The sequence below is a fragment of the Stenella coeruleoalba genome, assembly GCF_951394435.1.
Source record: "Stenella coeruleoalba genome assembly, chromosome: 12".
NCBI lineage: Eukaryota > Metazoa > Chordata > Mammalia > Artiodactyla > Delphinidae > Stenella > Stenella coeruleoalba.
In genome coordinates this window covers 47743228-47768895 of record NC_137158.1, presented here as the reverse complement: position 1 = coordinate 47768895, position 25668 = coordinate 47743228, and the positions used below count along the sequence as shown (strand labels likewise).

Sequence of the window (25668 nt, the reverse complement as noted above, 5' to 3'; positions counted from 1 at the left end):
TTCCTGATATTTATCCTTATGCTGTAGCCACGTCAGACTGGTAAAAAACTTTCATGACACTGGGTCCTCAGCCTTTGTTTCCCTCAGCCTAGAATGCAGGCTTGTACCACCTACCACTTGTCCTTAGCTGGGATTTCCTTTCTCTCACTTTCTGTCAACTGAAATTCTTCTCATCCTTCAAGGCCTAACTTTATTTTATTATTATTTAAAAATATTTTTTTATTAACATCTTTATTGGAGTATAATTGCTTTACAATGGTGTGTTACTTTCTGCTTTATAACAAAGTGAATCAGTTATACATATACATATGTCCCCAAATCTCTTCCCTCTTGCATTTCACTCCCTCCCACCCTTCCCATCCCACCCCTCTAGGTGGTCGCAAAGCACCGAACTGATCTCCCTGTGCTATGCGGCTGCTTCCCATTAGCTATCTATTTTACATTTGGTAGTATATATATGTCCATGCCACTGTCTCACTTTGTCACAGCTTACCCTTCCCCCTCCCCATATCCTCAAGTCCATTCTCTAGTAGGTCTGCATCTTTATTCCCGTCTTGCCCCGAGGTTCTTCATGACATTGTTTTTTCTTTTTTAGGTTCCATATATATGTGTTAGCATACAGTATTTGTTTTTCTCTTTCTGACTTACTTCACTCTGTATGACAGTCTCTAGATCCATCCACCTCACTACAAATAACTCAGTTTCATTCCTTTTTATGGCTGAGTAATATTCCATTGTATATATGTGCCACATCTTCTTTATCCATTCATCTGTTGATGGACACTTAGGTTGCTTCCATGTTCTGGCTATTGTAAATAGAGCTGCAATGAACATTCTGGTACATGACTCTTTTTGAATTATGGTTTTCTCAGGGTATATGCCCAGTAGTGGGATTGCTGGGTCCTATGGTAGTTCTATTTGTAGTTTTTTAAGGAACCTCCACACTGTTCTCCATAGTGGCTGTATCAATTTACATTCCCACCAACAGCGCAAGAGGGTTCCCTTTTCTCCACACCCTCTCCAGCATTTATTGTTTCTAGATTTTTTGATGATGGCCATTCTGACCGGTGGGAGATGATATCTCATTGTAGTTTTGATTTGCATTTCTCTAATGATTAATGATGTTGAGCATTCTTTCATGTGTTTGTTGGCAATCTGTATATCTTCTTTGGAGAAATGTCTATTTAGGTCTTATGCCCATTTTTGGATTGGGTTGTTTGTTTTTTTTGATATTGAGCTGCATGAGTTGCTGGTATGTTTTGGAGATTAATCCTTTGTCAGTTGCTTCATTTGCAAATATTTTCTCCCATTCTGAGGGTTGTCTTTTCGTCTTGTTTATGGTTTCCTTTGCTGTGCAAAAGCTTTGAAGTTTCATTAGGTCCCATTTGTTTATTTTTGTTTTTATTTCCATTCCTCTAGGACATGGGTCAAAAAGGATCTTGCTGTGATTTATGTCATAGAGTGTTCTGCCTATGTTTTCCTCTAAGATTTGATGGTGTCTGGCCTTACATTTAGGTCTTTAGTCCATTTTAGTTTATTTTTGTGTATGGTGTTAGGGAGTGTTCTAATTTCATTCTTTGACATGTACCTGTCCAGTTTTCCCAGCACCACTTATTGAAGAGGCTGTCTTTTCTCCACTGTATATTCTTGCCTCCTTTATCAAAGATAAGGTGACCATATGTGCATGGGTTTATCTCTGGGCTTTCTATACTGTTCCATTGATCTATATTTCTATTTTTGTTCCAGTACCATACTGTCTTGATTACTGTAGCTTTGTAGTATAGTCTGAAGTCAGGGAGCCTGAAGGCCTAACTTTAAATGAACCCATTGTGATGCTTAACTGCTGCTCCTTAGGCAAAATGAGCTATTGCATTTTATACACACACAGCCCATTATTCTATACAAAACTGACATCATTCTTATTTGCATTATAGTTAGTTATCTGGAGAAGAGCTCAGTAAACTTTTTCTGCAAAGAACCAAATAGTAAATATTTTAGGCTTTCCGGCCTACATTCAATGATCTCTGTAGCATCCTCTTTTTTTTTCCCAAATAATATATATATATATTTTTTAATTAATTAATTTATTTTTGGCAGTGTTGGGTCTTCATTGCTGCGTGCGGGCTTTCTCTAGTTGTGGTGAGTGGGGGGCTACTCTTTTGCGGTGCTCGGGCTTCACATTGTGGTGGCTTCTCTTGTTGTGGAGCATGGGATCTAGGTGCACGGGCTTCAGTAGTTGTGGCTCACGGGCTTACTGGCTCCGCGGCATGGGGGATCTTCCTGAAATAGGGCTTGAACCCGTGTCCCCTGCATTGGCAGGCAGATTCTTAACCACTGTGCCACCAGGGAACTCCTTCAAATAATATTTTTAAAATGTAAAAATTATTCTTAGTTCATGAATAGTACAAAATCAGGCTGCTGTGGCCAGATGTGGCCTGCATGCCATAGTTTGCCAGCTCTGGTCCACATGTCTGTCTCCTCTGCTCAATGAAACTATCTAAGAGCAGGTACCATGTTATCATGTTTATATTCCTCAGTTCAGTACTCATGGAATTAAATGTACATGAACATATTATAGAAGAAATAATACTCCCAACCATATAGTGCGTGAAGACTGAGACTTCTTTGTCCCAAATTTGCTAAAAAGATTATACATGTTTCCTCAGCCATTTTAAAGTAGAAGACGGGGTGGGTATATCCCAATGATGTATTGGTAAACCAGATCATTGGAAAAGAAAAAAAAATAAGAAGAAAACCTTGATTTTGATTTCTCATGGTGTAAATACTCTCACCATGATTGATTTCAAGCTACCGATGGTTTAACAAGTGGCTTGCAAAAAATCCAACAGGAGCTAACTCTGGCATATCTGGCATATCACTGAGACAATCTAGTTTTACTCTTTGAATTAATTTCTTTTTCTCATTTATTTTATTAGATGGTTTTTGGATATCAGAAACAAGCTTTATACTTACTACTATAATTGGAATATTTGTGGTTGTTACAATCCTATTGACCTTTGGTAAGTATAGTAGATTTAGAAATATAGGTAATAAACTATTTATTTGATCATATTACTTGATTTAATCTCTGAGTTGATTTAATTTTTCACATGAAATAAATTTATAAAGTTCACAATATTACCTTTGGCTATACTTCAATAACCACTAACTCCTGTGAATTTTTTTTTCTAATCTGGGGTAACTTTTATGAAAAATAAATCTGTATTTACACTTCACAGTATACTTTAGATAAAACTACTTGCAAAGTCACCAACTTTAGCCTTCCTTAAAACAGTATTACAGATTGGCTATCTAACAAGTGTTTTGTGACTTATAGTTTGAAATAAATAAAAGAAAAATGACTCTGGGTATAAAAAAATTGTTTTTTTTATAGGGAAACCAGTGACAATCCTTGGTCGGGATAGTTTAGGTCTCCAGGCAGACAGCCTGGTCTAGAATGAGCAGGGCCTCTTGCAAAAGATCCATTTCTGCCTTATAGCATTCAATACTCTCTCTTGCAGATGTCTGGCCTGCTTGTTTCCAATCCCTGCTCATTTGTAAATGACCAGGAAAGCAGAAGAATTAGGTTAGATAGATAGGAAGCTAGCTATTTCCCACCACTCATTTTATGCTAATGTATTGGTCTTAAAAGTCTTTTTTTTTTTTTTCTCAAGATTTAATGATGAGAAAATACAGTGACAACTCCCAAAAGGATGATTAAATATTGGACCTATGGGGTTACCATAGTGGATCATACATCCTGCTTCATTCTTATTGTTTCAGCATAATCATTATCCCCAAAATGTTCTGGTTTGGATTATAAGATATATGGTCACCCTGTCATTATTAACGTATGAGTCCCTGACATGCTGAAACATTACAAAAGAAGACATGATATTTACCGGAAGAGAACACTCAAGCGCATATTCAGGAAACAGTAGTTTCTTTTTTTTTTTTTCAAAAATAGGGGAAAGTTTAAGGAAAAGTTACAAACATAAAGTTGAACTCTCAGGATAAAGAAAGCCAATATTTTACTAAGTGTTCTAAATCTATATTCTTCCCAAAACTGATTGGAGTCATAAGCTATTAGAGAGCACATTGAAACTTGAATTGAGATTTCTCTTCAAAGATTCCACACCAGACAATATATGGAATATGTTATTTCTTCAGCTCACTTGGAAAGCTAAATATTTCAGCTGACCCTGCCAGGATTTTAAACTGTGGTTCCAGGGAGTCTAAGTATTGCACAGCTGATGTTTGTGCCACTAAGCCAGCCCCCTCCAGAATTATGCATATGACTGCAGTATATTTGGCAGTTGGCATATAGGCTTGACTGTCTGCTTTCCTACTGGGAAGGAGCATTACATGAAGAGTCCTTCATCTGACCTTTGCCTGCCTACTTGTACATCACCATTGTTTAAACCCATAACTCTAGTGGATGAACATGAGATAATTTCAGACAAGCTATTGTGCTTTCAAGACATCCTATGGATATCTGACTTTCGCAGGACTTAAAGGTCTTTATTGTACTTGGAACTCACAGATTTTTGAGTATAGGTAAGCTAATTTGGTTCTTTTGCTTTTAGTAGCAGTGTATGCGGTTTTACCGGTAGGATTATGCGAGCGCATGAGAAAAGATTGAATTATTCAAATAATGAAAACAGCAATTGTTTAAAAATTTGTATTGTGCAGAGGGCTCTCATCAGTCATACTTATAAATACAAAATTGAAGCAAGGGTTTTAAAATAAGCATCGACAGCTTTCACTTTGGTGAGTGGTTATATCTACTGTGCAACATGAGCCTGACGCTGGGAGCAAAGGAAAATAAACTGTAAAATACAATTGCTGATCTCAGGAGCTTGCCATTTAATGGGGGAGGTAAGACATACCTGTACGAAAAGATAAATAGCAGGATATGTGTTAAACAGCAATAAAAGGAAATAGGAAATGTAGAAGACAGTGACATAGCCATGCTGACTGAGAGCCACAGTTGGTCTTAGAAGTTCAGAGATGAGAGATCAACAGAGGTTGCAGAGGTCTCGGAAGGCATCCCTGAGGATGTGGGGCCTCATTCTGGGCCTTTAAAAATGAAGAGGGATGGTAAGAGCATTTCAGGTTTGAAGAATTGCATTAGTAAAGGTACTTAAGATCTCTCCCTGTTGTGTGGTCCCTCAGACAGAATTTCACTTGCATAACACTCTCACCTGTAGGGTACTGAAGCTACTATGGAATAAAATTCAAATTTTAATCATCATCTCACAAAGCATCCTTACTGTTTTCAACTTCTGAGCCAATATTCTAGTATTGATGGGCGATCTTAATGATATAATTGTATTTTAATCTTCAAAAGATATTACTTATGTTTCATGATTATAAAAATGATATTTGCCCATTGTATGAAGAAGACAATACAAATCGCCCATGATCCCACAGCTAGGGAGGATCACTGCTAACACTTGGTAGATTTCATTCTAATAATTTTTCTATGTATTTGAGTATGTGTATTTTGAAAAACAATGACTATACACTCTTGTACTCTGCATTTTAAAATAAAGCATGCCATTATATTGAAAGCATTCCTCAGGTCTGCTGAGGAGTATAACCTGGACATATCTGGATTCAGAACTGAATTTGTTCACTAATAATTGTTATGCAAGTTTGTTTTGGTTTATTTTGATTCTAGTTTATGGGTGATTTTGAGAAATAAGTTCTGATATTAAGTTGCTTCAACTTGTTTATAACAGCAATAAGAAATATATTAAAATTTACTCTGAGAAGTGAGATAAAATGTGATGTGGTATAAGTTATGTGTTTTTATATGGCTTTGTACCTGGATTTAGTTATTCTATTATGGGCATATTTTTTCAATCAAATTCTGTTATTCTATCAATAGTGTTCTTCAGTATAAACTTCAAAAATGTATTGTTAGCATTTCCTAAAGAAAAAGAAAGCAATGTTTCATTTTGTAAATTATGATCTTTTGTCTTTATAGTCTGGCACAGAAGATTAAAGAATCAAAAAACTCCCAAGGAAGGGCTGACGGGTCTCATAAATGAAGACAAAGAGTTGGCTGACCTTCGAGGTCTGGCCGCTGGAGTAGGACTGGCGAATGCCTGCTATGCGATACAGTATGTAACCTGGGCCGGCATTACGGGGCACCTAGATGGAGAGAGGGCAACTCTAAAGAGAGTGCCCATGCATGCCACGTTACCCAGGACTGTCCTGCTTTATGCCCATATTATTCTGGCATATTCAAAAGTAACATCCCCTTTCACTCTCAAATGTGACCTGGGATGGATGGTAAATTATGTTGTTATCCTATCCTAAGAAAAATAAACAAAAATTAGTTGTTTTCTAGTGTCTTATCACATAGTTTGAAAGTCCGTAAAACAAGGAGATAACTACTACGTGGAAGGGAGTAGATGGTAACATGATTGATTCAACTGGAAGAGAAGAATTCCAAGGTCTCTTGTGTGTGCTATTAAGTCAATTTTATTGTTTTCAGAAATTCTATGGTGATTGCCTACAAAACTTCTCTAAAATAGATGAGGTTTGAACTTCCATTGTCCTCATAATTAAAGAAAATATTTAAATGTCTCATTGTACAAGACACTATGTTATGTTCCATGCAAAAAGGATTATATAGCCATTGGCCTTGCCTCTAGAAATTTATTTAAAGACATACGAACACAGGATGTGAAGTAGACACAGAGGTGACCTAAATCAGCTTTTCAGAGGTGACTTTTCCTGGAGAAAATACACAGCATATCTGATATTCAAGATTCTCTTTTAAAATCTCAAAGCATTTTTAATGCAGATGGATTTCCTTCCCCTCATGATATTCCAAGTGAGAAGCTTGACTTTCTAAAAGTTAACCTGATGGACATGGAGTAATTTTGTGGTCATAGTAAATTTTGTTTTACATGAGAGATCAGGTGTATGAAGTAAAGCAAAAGCTTTTGAGATCATAAGCCCAGCTGTATTTATTACTAATTTGCAATAGCTTTTTACACAAATTGGTGACCCAAAGAAATTAATAACTGATAACTTTAACGAAACAACTACAGTAAAAAGCCTTGAGGCAGTGCACACACAGGCATGCTATCAAAATGAAGGTGCCTAGAAGTGAAGTAACATGTTCTGTCTGGGTTTTGGAAGAGAGAAGGAATATTCTGGATGGTGGAATAGGAAAGGAATAGGAACAGACACATCACTATGTCACGTTGAATGCACTGCAGTGTTGCAAAACCATAAGATTTCTCTTCCTCTTTCTCATACTTTTTCTCTCTCAAACACTAACACCAACACCCACTCGTAAACCATATGCATTTTGGGAGACCAAACATATTGTTATTTTCCAGTACGCTTCCAACCCAAGAGGAGATTGACAGTCTTCCTGCCTTCCCTCGGGAAAAACTGACTCTGCATCTCTTGTTGGGAAGTGGGGCCTTTGGAGAAGTGTATGAAGGGACAGCGGTAGACATCTTAGGAGCTGGAAGTGCAGAAACCAAAGTAGCAGTGAAGGTAATGCTGATCTTTTAACTCCTTGACTTGTTATGTCAACATATTTACAGGGACTTACATGGATACAACTATGATAAAAGAGGAGTGTTCTTGATGGAAAAGATAACTGGGAGAAGGCAGAAACCTGGCCATGGCTACAGAAATCACATTTCCCCCCCATTTCCTACATAAATTCTGTTATTAACAGTTACCTCTGAGGTTACTAATTAGCTAAGACCTGGCAGACAGTCTTTCCCTTCAAATATACCATAAGAGAACTGGGGTGCTAGGTGCTAAGGCAGATAGTAAATATTTTAGGCTTGCTGGCTAGATGGTGTCAGTTGCAACTACGCAACTCTGCCATTGCAGTGTGAAATTAGCCACAGTCAATATGTGAATGAATGGGTGTGGTTGTGTTCCAGTAAAACTTTATCTATGAAAACGGAAATTTAAATTTTATATAATTTTCATGTGTTATGAAATACTCTTCTTTTTTATAACTTTTTTCAACCATTTAAAAATGTAACAAGTTAATTATACCTCAATAAAGCTGGAAAAAGCAATCCCACTACTGGGCATATACCCTGAGAAAACCATAATTCAAAAAGAGTCATGTACCACAATGTTCACTGCAGCTCTATTTACAATAGCCCAGACATGGAAGCAACCTAAGTGTCTGTCAACAGATGAATGGATAAAGAAGATGTGGCACATATATACAATGGAATATTACTCCGCCATAAAAAGAAATGAAATTGAGTTATTTGTAGTGAGGTGGATAGACCTAGAGTCTGTCATACAGAGTGAAGTAAGTCAGAAGGAGAAAAACAAATACCATATGCTAATACATATATATGGAATCTAAGAAAAAAAAATGTCATGAAGAACCTAGGGGTAAGACAGGAATAAAGACACAGACCTACTAGAGAATGGACTTGAGGATATGCGGAGGGGGACGGGTAAGCTGCGACAAAGCGAGAGAGTGGCATGGACATATACATACTACCAAACGTAAAATAGATAGCTAGTGGGAAGCAGCTGCATAGCATAGGGAGATCAGCTAGGTGGTTTGTGACCACCTAGAGGGGTGGGATAGGGAGGGTGGGAGGGAGGGAGACGCAAGAGGGAAGAGATATGGGAACATATGTATATGTATAACTGATTCACTTTATTATAAAGCAGAAACTAACACCATTGTAAAGCAATTATACTCCAATAAAGATGTTAAAAAAATAAACCTGGAAAAAATAAAATAACAACTAATAAAAATGTAACAACTATTTTCAGATCATAAGCTGTACAAAAATAGGTAACAGGCTGGAGTTGGTCCACAGGCTGTAGTTTGCTGACCCCTGGACTACACAATTATTCATCATGGTGTATTTGATGATGTAGTTTTAAGGAAGCCCTGGATACACTCTCATATTTTTATAAAACTTTCTTTTGATCAAAGGATGATGAATCTTTTATGTAATTGAATAATATCCTGATCACTGCTTGTTAGGAATTTATTGCTTTGAGAGTGGGCTATACAGCCAGAGAAGTTGGCAAAATTTTCTCCACTTCCAATTGATAGCATTTAACAGTCTTTCACATACTCTAACCTCAACTGGTTTAAACAAGTGTTTCTTTTTCTTAGATAACAAGTTGACTTCTGGCTTTGGTGTAGTACTGTGTCAGGCCAGAGCCAGTATATCTGAAATTCTCTCAACTTTCTACATGTATGGTGCCTCATGGTCCCAAGATGGTTGCCAAAGGATCAAGCATCACATCTTCATTCAGGACATGGAGAGGGGGAAGGATAGTGTTAGATGTATACGTTCAGGAAAGTAAAAGTTCTGCACAAGCCTCTCTCCCCCTCAGCAGTTTCCCCCTTACATCTCTTTGATGAGTACTGAGTCATATGACCAGCCCTGTTTGCAAGGGAGGCTGGAGAATTGGAGAACACAGTTTTTTATGATAAGGGTGCATATTACAAAACGAAACAAAGATTGTCTCCATTAACCCACTGAGCTCACGGAAATGTCTGCTATACTGATTCCTGGCTTGTTTTTACATTGCACAGACTTTGAAGAAGGGCTCCACAGACCAGGAGAAGATTGAATTCCTGAAGGAGGCACACCTGATGAGGTATCAGGGCAGCTCTAAAATAATTTTCCCTTGGTATGGGTAGGAAGCTCTTACACCTGATTGGTGGATTTTTAACATTCAAAATGACCTGACATAACAGATCATGCCCAAAATAAACATGGCTGAAGTTTAAAAGGAAATATGTCTGGAGTGACAAGTATTCTATAGAACCCAGTCTTCTGAGCCTGGTCACAAGCAGTCCTCAGGCAGTCCTTTCTTTTACCTTCAATAAGAAGCATGTCTTGCAAGGGATTTCTGAAGCTGTTCAGCTTTAAATATGCTTATGTTCTTCTAAATGTGTGATAATGGGTCAAGTAGACCAAGTAAGGGAGAGTTCTCTTAAGTACAGTGATGTCAATGAGAATATCCCTGGTCTTGGTAAACTTGTCTTCAAGGTTAGAATTAGTTGATGGTCATGAAAACTACTCAAATACATCTTAATACACCCTGAGGCAGTGGTTGATCAGGTCCCAAGTTGTGGGTTCTGATTGTTAGATTGGGGCTTATTTGCTTTGACCTCTTGAGCAAACATTTGTAGCCAAACCTGAGTGTCTGAATTGTTTCTCTGAAAGGGAGAGAGTATTTCATACTTGTCATGACCAAAAACATGATGTTCTAAAATATTTTTCAAAGAAGGACATTAGTTAAAATTACTTTCTTTTCCAGAACATAAAATGCTTAATATAAATATAACTTCTTCTAAAACTCCCTCTGTTCTATCCACATGCCTTGGCCACTAGGGGTTGCAATATTACCTCTGTAAGGCAGGCATGCAGCCGGGTTCTTGGAAAAGGAGGCTTTCATTTATTAAGAGGAAAAAAAAAATCAGGGTTTTGAAGGAAAGCAGAAATAAAGAATTGTTCTATTCCATAAAGATCCTCACTAGATTTTTGTCGTTGTCATGTTATCCTGCCTGTCTCTTTTCGCCTTCTAGTAAGTTTAATCATCCCAACATTCTGAAGCAGCTTGGAGTTTGTCTGCTGAATGAGCCCCAGTACATCATCCTGGAACTGATGGAAGGAGGAGACCTTCTTACCTATTTGCGTAAAGCCCGGATGACATCGGTAGGAAATGGGGTCCACAGTATTGGTTATGTAATGCAGATGACCTATAAGTTCGTCTTACTTTCCTTTAAATTCAATAGGCTGCAGTTTGGGCTGATGGTAGAAACTTAGAAGACTTCTGTCAAAAAAATTCTTATATTTCCTTCATGTTGGATTAGTCAAACTAGAACCCTGGGCTAATGTCTCGCACTTTCTGGCTATCTGAGCCTGCTCTTAGTATCTAATGGAAAAATAGGTCCCTCCCTGCCAGAATCATGGTTTCTGAAGAACAGAGAATGTGTGGAGTTTCTCTGTACTTAATCTATCTGCCTTTCTGTCCCAAATTGAAATTTCCAGCCCTTAGCCTTACATCTCTCCCAGCTGACTTTTCTGTGTGGATTTTCACAGGCGTCTCAAACTTTGGCCAAAACAGAGCTCTTGATTTCATGCATCCTCCTTCATGCCATCCATCTAGTTCCTTACTTTTCTTTTCCTACAACCATGCTAATAGGTCCCGTCCACTCTAGGGTCCTGCTAACAAAATGCAGCCCCGATCCATCCTCTCCATGCCCGCAGTGCCTAGAGCAGCATCCAGCACAGTGGATGGTGTAAATACTGTGGCACGTGTGGGGAATGAGGGCCGGGGGTCTCAGCACCTGTGGGAACCTGCTTTTAGGTCTCAGGTGAGAAACACCTGAGACAAAACAAGTAACGAAAATTTAAATGTGTAGTTTTTAAAATTAAAGGTTTTATTTCTATTGAAATAAATTTCTATTTCTATTTATTTCTATTTCTATTGAAGTATACATTATATAGTTAAAAAACTGAAACATATGACAAGGTTTATGGTGAAAAACAGAAGTCCTGTGCTCTATCTCATCCCCACATCCCAGGCCTCTGCTCATTCCTTCTGGTGTTTACCTCCACTTTCCTAAACGCTCTGCTTATACTGCTGCAGTATAAGTGAGTTTTCAACCTTGGGGGAGATCTATTGACTGCCTACTGCAAGAGGCAAGGATTTAAGCTCTTAGTCACGTACCAGCCTGACCCCACCAGCTCTACACGCAGAAAAACTCTGCTTTCCCCATCCTCTGACAGTTACCCCAATTTGCAGATGAATCAATATTGCAAGTTTATGTTACTATGTCTATTTAATTATTATTTGCTAAGTTACTCAAATACTATGATTGTGGTTCTTCTCTTGAGTAGTTTAATAAATGCCCCCCCACTCGTTTAGGTTTCTATATTCCTAAACTCTGACAGAATTGTAACCCTTCTCACAATATGGGTATATATATGAGATAATCCAGCTCCTCACTATATTTTTCCTGGACACTTCTCTCCTAGAGTTGATACAGGCGCTTGTCCTCTGGTCTCTACAGAGCTGTTACCCTAGGGGTTTCCTTCACATGTACCTTGGTAATTTCCATATTGGACCTTTATTTCCTCAATTCCATGGCTTCTTTGTTCTGTTTTAGAAAAGAGAAAGCATGCAAGGCAAAAATCTTTTTTTTTTTTCGTTTTGAGGAACTGTTCTTCCCTCCCGCCCCACACTTGATTAATAATTTGGCTGGATTCTAGGTTGAAAATCCCTTGTCCTCAAAAATAAAATTCCTGCCTCTTTGTTTTCTAGCTTCTACAATTGCCTTTAAAATGTTTTATGCCATTCTGATTCCTGGACATATGATCAGTGACTTGCTTTTTGTCCTCTCTTTGGAAAATTTTAGGAACTTCTTTTTTTTTCTTTTCCTTATAAATTTATTTATTTAGTTTTAGCTGCGTTGGGTCTTTGTTGCTGCGTGCAGGCTTTCTCTAGTTGCTGCAAGCTGGGGCTACTCTTCATTGCAGTGTGCAGGCTTCTCATTGCAGTGGCTTCTCTTTGCTGCGGAGCACAGGTGCTAGGCACGCGGGCTTCAGTAGTTGTGGCGTGTGGGCTCAGTAATTGTGGCTTGCAGGCTCTAGAGTGCAGGCTCAGTAGTTGTGGCACACGGGCTTAGTTGCTCTGTGCATGTGGGATCTTCCTGGACCAGGGCTCAAACCCGTGTCCTCTGCATTTGCAGGCAGATTCTTAACCACTGCACCACCACAGGGAAGTCCCAGGAACTGCTTCTTATCTGTGGTACATTTTACTCATCTGGACACTCAGCTTGGAAAATCATCCCTTTTAGTTCTGGGATTTTTTAATATTATTTCTTTGGTAATAAAGAAAACTCTTTGTTCCCTTTATTTCCTTGTTCTAGGAATCCTAGTAGTTGGATAATGGTCACCTTTGTTGTATCCTTTTCTTTTATTAGCTGTTTTCTCTTATTTTCTACTCTTTGTATTTTTGCTCTCAATTCTGGTATATTTCCTTAATTTTTTAATAGAATTTAAAAATTTAATTTTCCATAGACTCATTCTTATATTTTGACTGCCTCTTAAAATAGTATTCTGATTTTTCCATACATGCAAAGTCTTCTTTTATCTTTCCTAGGATACTAATCATAGTTTTTTTTAAGTGTTAATTTGCTTCCTGCATTGTCTTGACTTCCTTTTTGCCTCATTGTTCTGGGATCTGTTTGTAATATGAGAAGCTTTTTTCAAATGTTCTGTAATTTGTGACTGGTCTTCATATTTAATAGGGAGACCTAAGAATTGGAGCCTATGTCTGTGGCAGCTTCCTTTTGGTTGTCAGGGGGGACCCTGATGTTCCGCTGGGGTCGCCTGATGACAGCACCTGGATGTCTTCCCTGGCATATGCCAGTTTCCCCAGAGAGGAATCTGCTGGTCTCCTGCCTGGGCAATAAACGCCTGAGCCTCAGTCAGGGAGTCGAGTCGGGGAGGAGGGCTGGAGGTCTCAAGGCTCAGGATGAGGATTCTCATTTAATTCCCTTCTCCATTTTTAGCACAGCGCCTTAGTATGACTGGTATCTTTGAACTTGGAGTTGCTCTGGTTCTGTGTGTGTGTGTGTGTGTGTGTGTGTGTGTGTATGTGTGTGTGTGGGTTTAGCAGAGGAAAGCCTGCTGCTGCTGTGGGGTGGGGATCTAGGGTCTACTTAGCTCTTAAAACAAACTTTTAAATATTCACCTTGCTTTCAGTCCTGCCCCTCAACCCTGCATTCAGAGATACTTGCTACCTCGAATTCCAGAGGGTTTATGGGGTTCTATAGTGAAAAACATCACTTAATTCTTGTCTTCTCCCTCTGCAGGCAGCCAGCTTTCATCTCTCTTGGCTCTGCTAAATGACCACACCTCCACCTGCTTTCCTTCCTCCAAAAATGTTTCCTTGTGCTCTATCTATTCTCCTGATCTGTTTATCCTCTTGAGATCACAACATTTCCTCTATAATGTCATTTTAGTAAGGTTTGGGGAGAGAATAAAACTAAAATGCATAAATTCAATTCCTCATCTTTAACAAGAAAGTGCCTCTGTAGATTTTTTTTTTTAGTTTTTTGTGGGCGAGAGAAGAGACAATGAAGGTGGACTAAAAGAACTCACAGAGCTGCTTTTCCCAAACTACTCTTATTCAGCCAGTGTCCTAGTGGTTCTGACGACTGGTTCTCAAGTGCACTTCAGTTCTTCCACTGCCTTTCCTGCTGGCTACCAAGGCAGCGTCCATGATTGTCTCTCTTGCCCTGACCTTATTGGACAGGGTGCCCTTAGGTGCTGAGTGCCAGAATCAAGGTGCGGGGTCCACAGCGGAGGGCCATGGGCTCTACGCCCCCATCAGTCTAAGGTCACACGGGGCCAGCCGCCTCTCCACAGAGAGTGCTACAAGCACCCTTCTCCCCATCCCCACTCTGAGACTGTTTTGTTGGGTTGAATGCATAAGGATTGACTGCAACTGGGTTTATAAACCTTAGTCTGGTCCTTCATTTTTAGGACTCAGTTTCTGCATCGTAAAATGGAACACTGAATCCAAAACTTTTTCGGCTTCTTTTAGCTTTGATATTCTAAGATTGTAGTAAGATAGAAAAAGGGAACAAAAAACCCTATCTATCAAAATAATACAACTACACAGCCAGACACAATTCACTTCATGAAATTTTTGCCGGGTATTTATTTTACGACAGTGGAGGATGTGGCTCTTGCTTTCAAGGGCCCTGCCACATGGTAGGGTGGGTAAGTCACATATGAATGAATCATTTAAGGTAGAAAGAGGGAAGGCCCGTTAGAATGGAGTAGAGAATACACTGCTGAAGCACAGAGGAGAGAGAGATGATTTCCAACTGGGGAGATGAGAGAAGGCTTCACGGAGGAGGTCTTCTGTTTGGGACACAACCAAGGTGCGAGATAGAACAGTTTCTGAAACTACACTGATATGAGTTATATAAAAGGCTTTGACTAGGGATGGACAGAGATGGAGGTTCAATATGTCTGGAGGGTTTGGCAAGAGAAGACAGGTGGTAGCCGAGGGCAGCATCTGGGGATAAGGAGACCCGACATGGGGTAATGAAATGTTCCAATAGGTTGTCACAGGGGCTATTAGGAGCAAGTTACAATTAGAGATTCAAACAGGCAGGCAGCATTTGAAAATCTGTCAGCAAGGAACAGGGCACTAGCCACCAGACTGAAGTGCAGGAGTAGGATCCTCTGCGAAGAATGTCTTCAAGAGTAGAGTAGGTTTTGCCAAGGGCAAAGCAGGATTCCATTCACAGAGGAACCAATGAACCAGCTGAGACACAAGGCAGGGACTCAGACACAAGGCTGTGAGATGCGCATCTAGTGGACCTGAACAGGGCTGCAAGGGATTGATTCTTGGGAGTAAGGCTGAGTTTAGTTTTAAGACATAGGTGTGGTTGAGTGGGACCATGGCAATGTTGAGTCCCAGAATTCAGGATTCTTCCTACTTTTTGGTACAAGACATGAGCTTGTCAGGGGAGTCAGAGGGAACAGCATTTAAGAGCACCCGTCTATGAGGAATCAAGGGATTTCAAGGTTGTGAATCCTTTGAGATGCTCATTGAAGGATGTGGATGGAAATCAAGAATACGGAGGGCATTCCAGGAATGATAGAAGGAATAATGAAGAGAGGTTGAGAAATGCAGAGCAGGTATAAGGAACTGCAAATGGCCCAGTGTGACTAAAGCACAGATTGTGAGAGGAGAATCTATGGAAAATAAATGGATGTAAAGAGAGGCTGGTGCAGCCTGGGGCTGCCATGGAGGCTGTGCTCAGGAATCTGTAATAGACTCTACAGGCAGTGGGTCACAACAAAGTGAGCTAATTAAAACACAGGAGGCTGGAGACATGGGAAGTTTGGGAAGCATCAGATAGGGATGATAAAGGCTTGAAACAGGGTAATTGCAGGGAAATGGTAAGGGACAGACAGTATATGAATAGAGCCTCCAGGAAGGAACTTTGAATTTTTTCCATATGGTACTAATAAAAACTTCAACTGCTTTGTTCACGTAGAAATCATCGCAGCCAGTACAGGCTCAACTGTATATTTGTGCTGGCTCTCTTAGATGAGAGGAGTAATCTGTGACCTTGAAATAGAGTATTGCTAACAATTTCTATGGGGTCCATATGGAGAACAAGCCCATTGTCATGACTGACATTATAGCGTGACATTGGGCCAATAATTAAACTGATTAAACTATCATCATTACTGCTAATGAGAACAGCTACTATTTATTAAGTGCCTGTTATGTCCCAGCTAGATTACATAGTTTATCTCAGATCTGACACAGTTAGTATTATTGTTCCCATTTTACATATGAGAAAATTGCTTAGTGAATTAAGCAATGTGAGCAAGTTCACACAGCTTGTAAGTAGCAGAACTAGGTTTTAAACTAGTCTGTTTGATCTAACACCCTGAGATCTTTCCAATAAAGATTCTACATTGCTTCTGCTTCCTAAAGAGAGTCTTATTTATGTATATTTTGGTAGAAAGCATATAAATGTAGTTCTTTTCCTCTTTGTTGGAATTCTTTTACCATAACTAAAAATTCCTTTAAAACGTCATATATATATGTGTGTGTACATGCAAATATATGTGCCAAAAATATACATATATATTTTGTGCAAACTGGAAAAGTGCCTGTAATTTTTCTTTTATTTCTTACAGTTTCACGGTCCTTTACTCACCTTGGTTGACCTTGTAGACCTTTGTGTAGATATTTCAAAAGGCTGTGTCTACTTGGAGCAGATGCACTTCATTCACAGGTACAGTGACATTCTGGATAAAGAGTTCTTATGAAGATTGGCACAATAATCACCTGTAGTTAGGGTAGAATATACAAGATAATTGACATTTTCATTCCTTCAAAATAGCAATAGTTTCTGTTAAAATGTCTCTTCTCTACAGACCTCCTAGTGTTACTTGTCTGATCTCTGGAATTTTATTATTAGTATTATTATTAGTATTATTATTAAAGTATAGCTTCTGCCATAGGGATCTAGCAGCTCGGAATTGCCTTGTCTCTGTAAAAGACTATACTAGTCCATCACGGATAGTGAAGATTGGGGACTTTGGACTCGCGAGGGACATCTATAAAAATGATTACTATAGAAAGAGAGGAGAAGGCCTGCTCCCTGTTCGGTGGATGGCTCCAGAAAGTTTGATGGATGGAATCTTCACTACTCAGTCTGATGTATGGTGAGCTTAACAGGACACAGAGAAACGTGGGCAGAACCATCCAATGCCCGAGCCAGAAGGGATCTTAAAAGGTCATCTAGTCTTGTTTTTTACGTGAGAAAACATAAGACCAGAGAGGTTAAGTGATTTGCCTCAAGCTAAAGTGAAAGCTGGTGGGCAAGGAAGGGCTATTCTTGGGTCTCAACAGTTTATACCTCTCCCTCCAATTAGTTTTGATCCGTTACCTTACTGGTGTATGTGGAATAGATCCATTTATTTCAGATAGCTCACTACTCTCCACAAGTGCAGAGGCCATGACTAATAGGAATTGGTGCCTATGAATTAATGTCCAAGTATGTGTCCAAATGCCTACTATTTTGGGATGTTTGGTCATTAATTTATACACAAAATTTAAATCATGGATCTCAGAATGATTAGGACATGAGGGAGGTTTGGAGAGCTCTTTATTATTTGAATAGAACCCCTCATTTTTGCTTATTGACCCCAAACTTTTGATTAGAGCTGCTCAAAATGTAAAGATTCATCCAATAACTTTTAAGCTGGACTGGACCTCTGCAAAACTGGGGATGAAATAAAGTCGGTCTTCAGTGTTGTCAGTTTATATTCATGCCTTCCCTCTCCACATTTACTAGCACTCAAACTCAGGAAGAAAGGTGAAATGCTTTCTTGCTCACCCCTAGTGTGTTTGCATAATGAAGCTATGAAAGCCATAGGTAATGGAGGTCCGCAGTGCAGATTCAGCCAGGGAAGAGGAGCACAGTGTGTGTGTGTGTGTGTGTGTGTGTGTGTGTGTGTGTGTGTGTGTGTGTGTGTGTGTGTGTGTTTGTGCCCCCACTAAGCCTTCCTATCACCTTTGAAGTGTTGCTAGTATGCAGTTGCTTGTTCTCTTTTTCTTGAGGTCAACTTGCTTTTAAGTCTCCCATTTGCCTTTTATGGGGCCAAAAATGCCAATCACAAAGTAGACTCTGATAGCCCCAGGAATAATTATGTTGGAAAAACTACTGTAAACATGATGTTTCTAATATGTATAATTAAAGCAAACTCTTTAATATCTTTAGGTCTTTTGGAATTTTGATTTGGGAAATTTTAACTCTTGGTCATCAGCCTTATCCAGCTCATTCTAACCTTGATGTTTTAAGCTATGTGCAAACAGGAGGGAGACTGGAGCCACCGAGAAATTGTCCCGATGATCTGTAAGTTAATCATGTTCCATAAGTACCCAAGAACAAAAACATGTGCACAGGCAATCACGTGCCTCATTGGTATGGTATTTTTAAATAAAAACTGAATCTATATGTTTGTATATCTTATGTAAAATGTAAATTATTGTGGCACTTAATTTACTAAATACATGATGGTTTCTTTTTATTTATATATATACATGATATTTCATTTCAGAAGCAAAATCTAGAACAGCAGAATATGTTTATACTCTAGGTTAAGAGAATTCTAATAAATAAATAAAAGCTCTTTGTGTATATGTGTGCGTGTGTGCGTGTGTGTGTGTGTGTGTGTGTGTGTGTGTGTGTATTCACATATATACTCATTTCATTTTGGAAGATCTAATTTGACTAACATCTTAACCTGCATATTAAAAGGTTCTATTAACTAGGAATATATTGTTTAAAAGTTGGATTGCTTTTGTTGATAAAGCTGATATTGGGATATAGTACTGCTAAAAATTATATAGGTTGTTATCTATTTATGAACTTCACACGAAGTGGCTACATAAGGATTAGTGACTTTATCAAATTGATCCTGGCAACTATTGAATTCTAATAGATTTGTGATCCTTGGAACAGTAGGTGATTTTGATCTAATTATAAAGGAAAAGCAAGCCAAGTAATTTTGCTGAGTACTAATCTACCTTCTTGTGAACAACCTTGGCAGAAATATCAAGTCTTGACACTTTTTCTAAGAGGTGTTTTACCCAAGAAATTTCTAAAAGAACATATAATCAACAAGTATAAACTCCTCTGTTGTGTGCACTATACCATGCTAAGGACTGTATGGAATACAGAGATGTTTAAACCGGAGCCACGCTTCTTCAGCATCTCTGAATGTATTTTGAAAGAAAAGACACACACATGGAGCAGCTGGATAACAAGCCAACATGTAATAAAGTGCTAAACTGCGTGGTACAGACAAGTGCAAAAGGAATTAGCAGTATGCGGATACACACCATGATTGCACTGCCTTGCCTATGCTGTGTTATTTAGAGGATTATTCAGACTAGAGCCAAAGATGATTAAGATCGGGGCACCTTGGCTGGATGTTCTATGCGTGAATGTTTTTGTATTATTTAAATCTTCCAGCTAGAAGAAGATTGGAATCACTGTCTGTTTCTGTTTAGCTCTTATAGCCTCTGGGATATTTACAGAAGGATCAGTTATACACATACCTGAACAAGTTTGGTGGCAGTGTCTAAAAGTATGACTCATGATCCTTTTGGGGCAGATGGGAAAACTTCTAGAAGTTAGGACTAAGAAAGTTATACAAAATTTGAAAAACTTTAGTCTAGGGCTTGAGGAAAAAAACCCAGCATACCTAGGTATAAAATACATTTTAATTAAATAGTTAGCAAACTAATCACTGTTTTGCATCTCTTACACATCTATTGACCACTCAGAAAATTTCTCCCAAATTTCAGTTGCACGAAATTTTCCTTGTGCTGTTAGAATTCTATTTGGCATATCTTCCCCTCTAGAGGGTAATGTACCTCATCATAATTAGGCTCTTTTTTTGGATAGGCACTCTAGCAATCAGTCACTGAATTATACGTTTTGACTTATGTGTTCATTTATTTTGTTTGGGGAAGAGGGAGGTGGATAATTAACTGCCCTATTGTGGAGAAGAAAAAGGCGGGTATGTTGAACTTTGCTCTATCCAAAGGTATCCAAAAATTCAATTAGAAGGAGGAGAAAGAAGGAGTGCTAGAAAAGTTCTAGAAAAATATTCCTGATTATAAGTGGAAAAAGATAATATTCTATATAATTTTACCTTGAATAATTATTCAGTTGGATACATTATTGCTCTAATTTTATAAAAATATAGTTTCCTTGAAGCTAAAATTTCCATTGCTGATTTTGAAGTTCATTTGAACATCAGTAATTAAAAAGTGAACAATGCTCCAAGCCCTCTAAGGGCTGCATGCTCCAGATCCCTAGGAAGGGTTAACGACCCATGGCCAACCAGCAAGACAAGCTGTGCTAAGGAAACGGAGCTCTCAGCGATGCCATTCAATCTGTCCACGGCCTTAAGTTGTCACGATAAAGATTAACTACTCTCCTTAGAGTACAGAGGGAACTGATTTTTATTTGAAGCAGTTCTCGGAGATCATAGGCCCAGCTTAGAGGGTTGAAAGTCTGTGCTGAGCCAGGCTGCACCTTCTATTCACTGCTTAAATACTCAGCACCTGGATGCACTCCGGGTCAGGTGAGTCCATAGATGGCTAGCTATTAATGGAATGTGAGAGTTCAGAGCATTCCTGCCCTTCTTTCCATAGCCTGGGATGTACGGTGCAAAGCCCAGCCCTCAGCATTCTCTTCAGCCTTTAGTTTGCACAACAACCATAGCACTCTCAGGAATAAACGGGATCAAAGGGCAACCTACATCAAGTGAGAGAGCTCTTTCACAGGTATCACGGGGGCAACTGAAATGACTGGAGAGTCTCTCAAATGACGGAGGCGACAATGGGAGAACATGGAGGCTCACCACCTTATTTTTACCCCTTAAGAATATGTATACCTAGACGTTAATTGATGCTAACTGGGTCTTTCCGGGATTGGGTATTTTAAAATCTGTATTTTACGTGCTGTGCTTAAATACTTATAGAAACTCATCCCCTTAATACTGAAAGATGCCATGGAGTTTTCAACTGTTGAATTTCAATTGCCTTACGAATCCAAGGATTTTACTCATAGAGACTATTAATGAACATGGTTAATGAGGTTGTGCTATTGTGGAAAAAACTGAAGCAAAGAGGAGTAAAGGGGTTGGCATAGTGAGTGGAAGAATTTGAACCGGAACACTTAGCTAAATGAGACATTTCAAGTATAGTGTGTATCTGTTTAGAGGTAGAACAACCAGCCCAGGTAAATTTTAATAAAAGTGAAGGAGCTGTCAGTTTATTTAGACTAATATGCTTGAATATTTGTAACTATAACTTGGTACAAGTATTTAATGCATGATACTGAATTGTGACAAGTATGTATTTGTAAGGAAAGACCCCTATGCCAAAGATACAGTTGTTGTTAATTTACCTGAAAGATATGCATTTTTTAGGATTGATAAAATTTTAAAAGCCTAGTCATTTATTCCATTGTCAGCTTAATGCTGTTTAAGAGCACAAGTTTTACTCTTTACTTTTAAATGACTACTGCTTTATAGAGCTCCTCTTTTCTTAATCTAGGGCAATCCAGTGCTCATTTGGCCCTGGATAGTGGGAGAGAAAGGTTTTAAATACCATCAGGTCAATTGTTTTTGCCATCAGAGAGTTAAGAGTAATGATGGACTCAATGTAAATTAAAGCCTCCATAGATGAAAATTAGGAATATCTGATTAAATAACTTGCACAGATTTAACTTTTGGAGGGGAGTGTGAGTGGGTGAAGTACAGAGTGGCAAAGGGGCGACTGTATGGATGGCTTCTCTCCCCTCTCCCTCCGTCCTCCTCTCGCTCCTTCCTTCTCACTAAATCATCTCCACTAAGTGTCTTGAATACTTTGTAGAATGAGGTGGGATATAAATAAATAAACTAGAAACTTCATAATTGAAATATGACAAGTCTTGAGAGATTCAGTGTATCCTCTGGCAGTATCTCAGAATCGCAACTTTCTTTTTGGAAGGGATAGGCTCCCTGTGGCAAGTTACATTTCACTTTCTCCTCTCACCTCTTAGGACAACCCTAAGATTCCCATCAAGATTCTACTTTAACTACTGGTTTAAACTCCATGATCGAATACCAGTTACATGATGTTATTTCAGAGTCGAATTGTCTTTCACTGAGTTCTCTGTCATCCCTGTTTCTAAATGTCACAGATTATAAAGAAATATGTAAAAGATTAGGTTCTTAGCGATGATTCTAATCTTTAAAAAATAAAGCCAAGTTTGGCACTCCATATCCAGAACGTAAATTCCTTGTAATATATATGAAAAGTCATCAGATCAATACTGAAAAACAGACCAATATTAGGTTTCTCCCTGATACTCTGATATTGAGTATTAACTCTGACCTGAGGTGCTTGCAAGAATGAAAGAGATGGAAGTGGAGTCTGCATGCCATATACAGATACAGCTATTTTAAATACAATGCCTATGATGATTTCTGCGTCATTGTCACCTAGCAATTGAATATTTTCTTACTCCCGCTCCACTGTCATTGTCTGAGTCTAACACCATTATCTCTCACCTAGTCTTCAATAACTTCCTTCGCTTCGTCCCAGCTTACTGGACATATATTCACTACCAAATGTGAAATAGATAGCTAGTGGGAAGCAGCCATATAGCACACGGAGATCAGCTCAGTGCTTTGTGACCACCTAGAGGGGTGAGATAGGGAGGGTGGAAGGGAGACGCAAGAGGGAGGAGATGTGGGGATATGTGTATCTGTATAGCTGATTCACTTTGTTATACAGTAGCAACTAACACACCATTGTAAAGCAATTATACCCCAATAAAGATGTTAAAAAAAACACAACTTCCTTGCTTCCAACTTGCCCCTCTACCATCAATTCTCCACATATATCAACTAGAGTCATCCTTTAAAGATGTAAAGGTCATGCCCACCTAAAAACCTTGGACAGCTTCCATTGCAGTGCCATAAAACCCAGCACCTAGCCTGGCCCTTGATCTGGTTGATCCTCACCTCTCTGACCTCATCTTTTATACTCTCCCCCTCAATGACTGCTCTACAGCCACACTGGCTTTCCTTCACATTCTAAAATGTGCCAAGCTCTTTCCCAATTTAGGAATTTACACATGCTTTTGCCTCTTCTAGTGTGTTCCCTGACTTCCATCCCCACCCAGTCCCCATGACTAGCATCTTATTTTCCTACAGAGTTCATTGGCTTAAACATCGCCTCTGCAGAGGGTCCTATAAGCAATTTGCCAAAAATGTTCCATCTCTTATTAGAGCTCACATCTGTTTTCTTTAGTACTTTTTTTTAGAACTTATAATTTGTAATTGTATATTTATCTGTTGATATGGTAGTACTAATATTTTTAAATACTTCCCAGTTTATGTTTCTTTAGCAGTCTTTCTCTCTCTGCCCCCAATCGGCCTTCTAGATCCAGAAAGTAAAAAAGAGAACAGGTACTTGACCTTTTTAGTGAGTCAGTAGACTTGGAAATGAAGCTTGGAGGAGAGAGAGGGTTATCTGTTGGGCTGGCTAAAAAGTGTCTTTGATTTTTAAGTAAAAATAACAGACATATTTTTCATTTTTACCAAGAACTTTATTGAACACTGTATTCACCCTCTTATTCCACTACCTTCTGCCATTTTTCAGGCAACTTAATAATTCCATCTTCCCAAAACTTATCTTTTTGAGCAAAGAACTGTTCCAGGTGTCTTTTACAGTCTTCCAGGGAATTGAAATATTTTCCATTAAGAGAATTTTGTAAAGACCAAAATAAATGGAAATCTGAAGGCACAATGTCTGGTGAATACAGCAGATGAATCAGAACTTCCCAGCCAAGCTGTAACAGTTTTTGCCTGGTCATCAAAGAAACATGCGCTCTTTCGTTAACCTGATGGAAGATTATGCATTTTCTGTTGACTAATTCTGGACGCTTTTCGTCGAGTGCTGCTTTCAAGCTGGTCTAACTGGTAGCAGTACTTGTTGGAATTAATCATTTGGTTTTCCGGAAGGAGTTCTTAATACAGGATTCCCTTCCAATCCCACCATATATACATAACCTTCTTTGAAGACCGGCCTTTGGTGTGGTTGGTGGTGGTTTATTTCGCTTGCCCCACGATCTCTTCCATTCCACATTATTGTACAGTATCCACTTTTCATCACCCATCACAATTTGTTTTAAAACCGGAATGTTTTTGTTACGTTTAAGGAGAGAATCGCATGAGGAAACACCCTCAAGAAGGTTTTTCTTGCTTAACTTACGTGGAACCCAAACATAAAAGCGATTAACATAACCAAGCTGTGGCAAATGATTTTCAGCACTTGATTTGGACATTTTGAGTATGTCAGCTATCTCCCGTGTGGTATAACGTCGACTATTCTCAATTAATGTCTCGATTCGATAACTATCAACTTCAACTGGTCTACCCGACCCTGGAAGCATCCTCCAGCGAGAAATCTCCAGCACGAAACTTCACAAAGCACTTTGGACACATTCGATCAGTCACAGCACCTTCTTCATACATTGCACAAGTCTTTTTTTGTGTTTCGGTTGCATTTTTACCTTTCTTGAAATAATAACGCATAATATGCTGAAAATGTTGCTTATTTTCCTTCCACCTTCAATATTGAAATGGCTACACCAATTTTGATAAGTTTTTTTATAATGCACGCTGACGTGACAGCTGTCACATACAATCTAACAAAATTGTTTTGAATGAAGTTAAAGACAACTAAGTGCTACTAGAGCCACCTTACGGAGAAAAACAAACGAAACTTTTAGCCCACCCAAAAGACTCCTTTAGCTCCTTGTTAGCTTGCTAAATGCCAGGTGTGAGCAACTAAACCTATAATTCTATACAAGGAGAGTCTAATAAAAAAAGAGGAATTGAAGAGAAACTCAACTCCTTCTAAGCCCCGGGCAAGTGTAGGAAGAAGAGACCTTAACAGACAGAGGTAGGAGGATGAAGATGTTGGATATTTAGGTCTCGAAACCTCTGTAGGCCTCAGTTAGATTAGGTGCGGGTGACACTAAGCACAGGGAGCAACTGCCCACTCCTCCCAAGTCGGCAGGATGGCAAGGAGATCACTGAGCAGGGGATCCCCCACATTGACATGGACACCCAGCATCATGAACAGGGTAGGATGGCATGTCCAGACAGGGAACATGTAGCTTGCCCTTCTAAGCCTCCTTTGTTTCCTGTGTAGAGTGAACATTTTGATGAAGGCTGGAGATTCAGCCGAGGAGCATCTTCGGGCATGCAGCAGAAACAGGAAGGGATTTCCTGGGCCTTGTCAGCAGATATGGGACATGATGCCGTCTCAGAGGCCTGCAGCTAGAGAGAGAAAAGGGGGGGCCAGTTCAGGGAGAAGGGCCAAAAGAACAGGTTAAAGGGATCATAGACTGCAGAGAGCAGCCGATGCCTGCAGGATGGACCAGACCAGTCACTCCTTATGGAATTCCTCATCATTCCATTCTGAGACTAGAGAAGGAGGGCACAGTGGGGTCCAAAGGATCCTTCACTGTGCCAGTACAACTCACAAAAGACTTTCACCCAA

The 25668-nt window shown here is 39.2% G+C and overlaps 1 protein-coding gene across 1 annotated transcript in view; it reads left to right on the top strand.

Moving 5' to 3' along the window:
* The window catches only part of ROS1 (ROS proto-oncogene 1, receptor tyrosine kinase), a 113041-nt gene that overhangs the window by 77876 nt on the left and 9497 nt on the right, over positions 1-25668 (top strand). The window contains exons 35-42 of the mRNA XM_079939494.1: positions 2937-3020; positions 5993-6128; positions 7362-7524; positions 9569-9633; positions 10568-10697; positions 16725-16822; positions 17052-17255; positions 18314-18448. Of these exons, the coding sequence (XP_079795620.1) occupies positions 2937-3020; positions 5993-6128; positions 7362-7524; positions 9569-9633; positions 10568-10697; positions 16725-16822; positions 17052-17255; positions 18314-18448 (1015 nt within the window). The remainder of the gene's footprint in view (positions 1-2936; positions 3021-5992; positions 6129-7361; positions 7525-9568; positions 9634-10567; positions 10698-16724; positions 16823-17051; positions 17256-18313; positions 18449-25668) is intronic.